The sequence below is a fragment of a genome, assembly GCF_019968955.1.
Source record: "MAG: Porospora cf. gigantea A chromosome Unknown PgA_NODE_1253_length_6814_cov_355.758, whole genome shotgun sequence".
In the NCBI taxonomy this organism is placed as follows: Eukaryota; Apicomplexa; class Conoidasida; order Eugregarinorida; family Porosporidae; genus Porospora; species Porospora cf. gigantea A.
The window spans coordinates 1-6814 of record NW_027151353.1 but is presented as its reverse complement, the minus strand read 5'-3'; the positions used below and the strand labels follow the sequence as shown (position 1 = coordinate 6814).

General features: G+C 55.5%; 3 protein-coding genes across 5 annotated transcripts; 1 reads left to right on the top strand and 2 right to left on the bottom strand.

Annotated features, from left to right (window-relative positions):
• Window positions 1-655: 655 nt before the first annotated feature.
• KVP18_004560 (uncharacterized protein) lies at window positions 656-2947 on the top strand (the record flags this gene model as incomplete). 2 transcript variants are annotated; one of them, XM_067957282.1, is made up of 5 exons in its annotated part: window positions 656-995; window positions 1024-2258; window positions 2286-2527; window positions 2555-2761; window positions 2791-2947. In XM_067957282.1, the coding sequence occupies 5 exons, from the start codon at window positions 656-658 to the stop codon at window positions 2945-2947; spliced, it is 2181 nt and encodes a 726-aa protein (XP_067813259.1). The 2 variants fall into 2 exon arrangements, with proteins under 2 accessions (XP_067813259.1, XP_067813260.1); XM_067957283.1 differs by lacking the exons at window positions 656-995; window positions 2555-2761; window positions 2791-2947 and having other exon boundaries at window positions 1065-2528.
• A 31-nt stretch (window positions 2948-2978) lies between these two features.
• Window positions 2979-4421, bottom strand: KVP18_004559 (uncharacterized protein; the record flags this gene model as incomplete). Its single annotated transcript, XM_067957281.1, has 1 exon — window positions 2979-4421. The coding sequence occupies one exon, from the start codon at window positions 4419-4421 to the stop codon at window positions 2979-2981; it is 1443 nt and encodes a 480-aa protein (XP_067813258.1).
• An 80-nt stretch (window positions 4422-4501) lies between these two features.
• On the bottom strand, window positions 4502-6814 carry KVP18_004561 (uncharacterized protein; the record flags this gene model as incomplete). Of its 2 annotated transcripts, none has more annotated exons than XM_067957285.1 (3): window positions 4502-5408; window positions 5437-5736; window positions 5764-6814. In XM_067957285.1, coding segments are annotated over 3 exons (2258 nt in total), but the record flags the coding sequence as incomplete, so codon positions are not given. The 2 variants fall into 2 exon arrangements, with proteins under 2 accessions (XP_067813262.1, XP_067813261.1); XM_067957284.1 differs by having other exon boundaries at window positions 5764-6698.

Below are 6814 nucleotides of genomic sequence, written 5' to 3'. Positions count from 1 at the left end.
CTTGGGCATCATTAAACAATTGACGGCTCAGCTAACCTCCTTGAACCCTGAAACGGTTCGCATCGCTCATGGTGAAAGCACCATCACAAACAAACGAGAGTCGACCAGAAGAAAAAGTACATACATAGCAGTTTCACAGTACAGATTTCTGAGTCCCCTTGGAAAGTGTGGCTTCAGTCATGTCACAAGATGAACCCGATAAGGATAAATAAGTGTTCTCATTAAAGGTCGAACGGCACTTTATTCACCACAGTAACCCCACTTTCTATCACAGTAACCCCATTAACCCCTGTTGCTATCTGCGGATCATCTTATGCATGCGTTTTGTCTACTGTGCAAACGACAGTGACTCTACTATTTTCCCCTGCCATTCGAGACTAATCTATCCTGTTGGTTTTTGTGCAAGATTATGTGTCACATATGTTGTGATGGAATGAATCGTCCTACTGGTTCTGAAAGGATACACTGTCAACCTATTTTGAAGTAATGATTGGGTGGGTAATTAACATTTTATCGTTTTCAATGGGGTCTCGATTATAGTTTATCGAAAAATCAAACCATTTCGTGCAGTTGTGTGTCTCGTAATGGCTGCCAGCCACAAAGTAGGTCTGGCTGCTGGTTTTCTTCTAGCTAAATTAGACATATCTGGAGTATCATGCCGTTCCATTCAGGCTGTGGATGGCTCAGCTCCAGCTTGGCTCCAAGCACCCTTAGGCGCTCTAGATTGAATCCACTTAACTTCGGGCGCATACACAAGGAGATCTGGGCGTCGCTTGACCTGCCGCCGTGGATTCCCAATGAACGCGCACATATAAACACAGCCCAGTACAGACTTAGGGGCCACCGAGGCTGCGTCAACTGTCTGGCGTTGGCCCCAGACGGGAGCCTGCTGCTTTCGGCTGGTGACGACACGCTCCTCGGCGTCTGGAGTCCCTGGTCGTTCATCAACAGGGAGTGCGCGGCCTTCGCACTGTTCGACCAGCAGGAGCCTCCCAGTGGGTACTGCGGCCGTCTGACATGCAGTCGACCTCCCACCGTCCTTGCCGCGTCAAACTCCCGTGTCGATGATTCGCACGGACCATCAGCAGAACATATACACCGTCATGCTGCACGATGACTGCGCCATCACCGGCGGACTCGACCGACGGATCTGCCGTATGGATCTTGAGTCTGAGGTGCTGGTGGCCTCCGTCAACGTCCAAGCGGCGGTGCAGGACATCTTCGCTGTTAATGACACGGGCAGCTTTCTCAGCCAGACGCCAGGTCCTGTGGTCGACCTGGCCCCAGGGTGCTGTCCTCACGTGATCTTAGCCGCAGTTCAAAAAATAGGAGCGGTCGAGCTTGACAGTCGTCTCAGCTACTACGACTTCCGAACACTTTGTGGAATGGAGGATCAGACGTCATCCGTGGACTCGCATCCACAGAACTCCAACCTAATAGCGATCTCCAACAAGTTCCTTACGCTGACCGTGGACCGTAGGCGCCTGCCAGAGCCACCGCTTTTCCACGTAAAGACCGATCAGCCAACCAGCAACGGCTGCTGCGTCATAATGTGCGAGCCTTTGTGCTACGCCAATCCGCAGAAACTTGACTCTCGCCACATCGAGCATGCGACCGAGTCGAAGCCTATGTGGTCGCCCAGCGACGACGACATCGCTGTGGATTTCGTGCTACCCAGCCACATGAAACGCTCGGCGTCCATGGCCACCACCACCCTCCCCACAGACAGCTCAGATAACGGGTGGTGGACCGCTGGCCGTCCCGCCATGGTAGAGGAGAGCTCCTCTTCCTTCGAGACGGGCTCCAGCGTTGAGGAGTCGGAGAGCTTCAGCGAGTCACCAGAGGTAGGGTCTACGGTGTCCCACCTCCGCAAGCCCAAGCAGGCTCGCGGAATGAGCCTTCACGGTCTTCCCCCGCTCTGGTCCTCATACCACGTAAACAACATACCAGAGCACGCATCCCTGCACGTGGCGGCGTGCGCTGAGATCCAACACACGCTGAACGTCCATCGAAAACGACTGGTGCCCCACAGCATCAAGCATGGCGCGAGGGTGGCTTTCCAGCCTGTGACTGGCAGCCTCTTGCTGGTGCTGAGGATGAAGAACTTCCCGCTGGTGTACAGTATGCTGGGGTTCGAGCAGTACGCATTCCCCGTTTTTGAGCTCAGGTCGGAGGGTCTGGGTAACGATTTCACCATGAAGAATCCATGCTGGCTGTCTGACGGGACCAGTGTCGCAATCGGTAGCGAGGACTCCAACGTAGGCGCCGAATTCCCTCCCACACAGATTCACGTCTGGCACCTGGCCCCTCACATGCAAGCAGTCTCGGCGCTACACGCCCTGAAGAGCACTGAGGTCCTGTGGAGTGACGGCTGTCTGGGTGGCCACCGCTCCGTGGTGAACTCCATAGTGGCGCCCCTACCCTACCCGTACTACCGAGGCCCACCCATGATCGCGAGCTCAGGCATAGAGAAGTGCGTGCGACTGTGGACTCCCAGCGTGCAGCCTGCCGATGTGCCGCAGGACTAGTGGGGCAGTGGTGACCCTTCATGTAGCGCGTATCAGTATGTACGGACTGTGGACGAGTACCAGCGCCAAAGAGGGTCCAGTGGCAAATGCTCTAGAAAAGATCATGGCGTACTGTCTCCGCGGACAACCATACAGTTCGAGCACGGCGACATACACGCATTGATAGAGCCAGAGACACAAGAGGATGAGGAGACCCTTCATCACTTCAACACGTCTGCTGATGACCATGCTCGGTGGGGGAGTCTCAGGGCCTCTCACCCAGCCAGCGCAGCCAACGAAACGAGCGGCGGCTCCGACAGTCCTCGTCGGAAGCCTCAGTGACTTCCGAAGAGGACTCGGTGATCACACCTGAGGATGACCAACATTTCCGACTTATTCCGGTGCTGCACTGGCGCGATACGGCTGACGATGCAGTGTGAGCTAACGTCTGGGATCACACAGGTTCGCGTTTCAGAGAATCGTCCAGCTGCACCCACATCGACGACTGGAGTCACTTGAAGAGTCTGGAGATGCTTCCGTGTGATGTCTAATATTTACCGTCAGGTCGACGAGCTCGGAGGGCCGCCTTCGCCCACACCAACTTGGGCACTTCAGTCGCGGTTGCCTCATAGGGTAGGTGACGCCCAGGTATATCAAGGGAGCAAGTGTCGTAAGCGACGCCGTGCCGCAGCCGTATAGGAGGGCCAAGATCTGCTGCGGCGAGTTTGCTGCCTGGGCAAGTGACTGGCTCCCGACAGCGATCAGTCCCGCAAGCGATATGCACGCCCCGGTAAGACGGCCGACAAGTCGGTAGGGGTAGGCCACGAAAAGGATCAGCGGTGCCTGCATCATCGCCATCCCTCGAGTCATCAGGGTCACGTGTGCGGCTGCAGTGTAGCACTGGCCCACCAGGAGGAAGTACGCAGTGGTCGTCAACGCAGCCATAACGAACGGCACCGACCACACGCTCAATAAGTCATGGAGTGCAGCTAGAACCAGCGAAGAGCTCAGCGTAACCAAGATGCCGACGATCTCCGAAGTAGCTGCGACCGGGACCTTCAGCGCGCAAACATACCAGAGGTGGTGCAACGACAGGGACAATATGTAGTAGGCTGTCCAGAGGAGATACAGTCTGTGCCGCAAAACACTAAGAAACTCAGGATCGACGATAGGATTCTTGTTGGGAGGCCTGCCGTCGTCGTAAGCTCGCTGTGCTAGTGTTACGGGCATCATCTTCTCCGTCGGCAAGAAAAGTATCATGAACACCGCCCAGCTGGCAGCAATCACAAAGGAGGCGAGCATAACTTTCGATGGGGCGATTTCAGTGTGATCTGCGACGAAGTTCATGAGATTTGCCGCGTACCTCGCTGAGTCCCTTGACAAGGAAAAGCCTACGAGAACCAGTCCGTCTCTATGTGGAAATAGATTGACCATTTCGAACATTCCGAAAATAAAGGGTATGTCTCCTGACGCGTGCAGAATGAAGGCTCCCTGCCAACTGGTGTTTTCACCGAGAACGAACAGAATAGTTCCACCCATTTTCAGAAGAAGACCGCAGACGCAGCAAACCCTGCCACCGAATGCGTCATACAGGCACCCTGCCAGGAAGGCACTCGCATAACCAGCAGGCCTGCCGACTGCAGCCAGGGTTTTGATCCTGGCTTCCTGAGCGGGGCACGGGACAACGTCCACGCAGAGCTCCGCGTACACCCCAACGCTGACCAGAAGTCGCCGCATGGCTGGGTGGTCGGGCGAGACAGGGCCGCATGTCACGCTGATAATGTAGCCAAACAATAGCGCCCAGTAGCGAGATAAGCCGCACTCACACAAGTCGAAACCGTATTTGGTCGAAATCTCGCTCACAACGAGCTCCTTGTGGGGGTCCGGGTTAAGGTATTCAGACCAGGCGCCCATCAGAGTACAATAACATCGTTTCCCAAATGAAACACGTCAAGAAAAACACAATACAATAACATCGTTCCAAACACAACACGTCAGCGTTTGATCTTCTCGTCTGGGATATATACTTCGATAGCTGGTCGAACGGACCAAACGAACGCACGCGACTCGCGCCTTTTTAGGGACTCCACGACCACGCCTCGAACGACCTTGTTAGCGTGTGTTTCTAGGCGCTTGGTCTGGAGCTTGAAGCTGCAGGGGTCCCGGTCAATCAGGCGGTGAAGCTGCGCGATAATCGCCTCCAGCAGCTCTGGGTCCGGAAGTCGCAAGTAACGTTTCACATCCGCTATGAGCGAGCTGGTATGTGGGCCTCGTAGTTCGGTAGTACGCGATAGCACCTTCAGCAGCTTTCGAAGATTCTGGGGGTCCTGTCGGATCAGGTGCTCGTTAAAAACCGGGTCCTCCTGCCACGCTCGTTGCAGAGTCCGCAGTCGAAGCTCCTCGGCATCGTACGGTGGAAGCTTTTCGGGCACCAGTGGTGATTCCGTCTTCCGCTTTCGCGGGCATTGCGAGGAGTCAGGGACGGCCTCGTTTGGATTGGACACGCGCTGGGTGGAAGGCATCAGGCTTTCTTGATTGATGACTACTTTTCCCTGCACGGTGCAGCTTTCCATAGAAGGATTTTCATGGATACTCGACCGAGTCTTCACTTCAGTGGTGCGTGTCGAGGCTGGAGATAGGACATCCACGTGGGTCTGCGTCTCCTTCGTCACTGGTACATCTCGTAGCTTTGTTGTCGACGTAACATTCGTTACGATGGTTTTCGTCGACATCATAGGCGAAGGGACTCCAGCGTAGAGAGAAGAGTCATCGCAAATTTCTAGTTGTTGAGTTCGGGCTTCATCGATGAGTGCAGAAATCTCTGGCAAGCGCCTTAATGCGTCCTTAGTCCGCTTCAGCTGGCACAAGACGTCGTCCACCGCCACATCGACAGCCAGAATACTGCATACGAGATCTCCGTGAAACTCACTCCATTAGCCGGCCCAGCGCCAGTCTGGCCTCCATGAATGAAGGCAACACATCAGCGACCTGCGAGTCGAGGCCCCGCCGCCTGGAGTGCTTGTCGAGTTTCCGCAGCGCCCTGTGCAGTGTCACGAAGTCCTCCGCCTCACACCGCAGCTTCGCGAACTCCTCGGCCACCGCGTCGGGGAGGTCTCCAGGAGCCGAAAGCAGGCGCGAGGCGGTACGTACGGCTCTAAGCACCTGCCGGATGGTCTTGCTGGTGATGGCACGATGTTGGTCCTCGATCGGCCGCTCGATCAGGGAGAATCTGTGTGGAGGCGGGTCCTGGGCTTACATAGAGTCGGACCGCTTGCTACGCTCCTTGTGGATACGCTCAAATATGTTCTGCACCTCGACCCTGCCGCTGGGGATCGTACGCAAGGCGGCAGCATCGGCTCCAGACATCAGTCGGACGCCGCTGACCACGCGTTCTAGGGCGACCTGGTCGGGCGTCTGGAGCTTGGCGCACGACTCCGCGATGGACTCGAGGCAGGGGCCGAAGGGCGAAAGTGGCTGACTGGTCTGACTAGATACCAGCTTCGGCTTTATATGGTCGATGTGCTCTACGAGCTGCTTTATCAGGGTCCAAGTCTCAATTAGGTTGGTCTCAATGTCACGACCGTCCTTGTGCGAGTCGAGGAGAGTCTGGAGATGCTGCATAACCGTCACCACCAGTTCAGTGTCAAGTTGCGATGCGTCCAATTCCATTTCTGACAACTGAACCCTCAGGAGCCGTAGAAGCTCGTTGATCTCCCTCTCCGATATTTTGGCTGAGTCGTCCCCCTTGATGTTCAGAAGGGAGCGAATCTTGTGCCTCAGCTCTGTCCGCGTTATCTGCTGCGTACCAACACGATGCGCTGTGTGCTCGGTGGTCGTCTGGTGCGTAGACGGTGACAGATGTTGGACGACGCTGACCGACGACGTCGTGCGTATAGCGGGTGGTTTGGAGATCTCGTCAGTGGATTCCACCTTCGTGGATTCCAACTTGGTTGGTTTCGCCTTCGTGGGTTTCACCTTGGTGGGTTTCACCTTAGTTGGTTTCACCTTAGTTGGTTTCACCTTGGTGGGTTCGGTGGGTTGATTCACCTCAGCGGGTGCGACTTCTCTGGGGGTTGTCTTCGCCAGGACCGGCTTGGGCTTCTTCTTCTTTGGTTTAATGTGCTCTTCGGTTTCCGAATCCATTGGGGGTGCCACTACAGGCAATGGTGGTGGTCTCATGTCCTTTTCCATCACGACATGCTTCCTTCGCCGATGCACAGTCCCTGTGGCCTCGTCAAACAGCTCGTCTTTTGTGATGATCTCTTCCACAAGAGTGTCACCGACAGACTGGCGACTATTCTCTACAA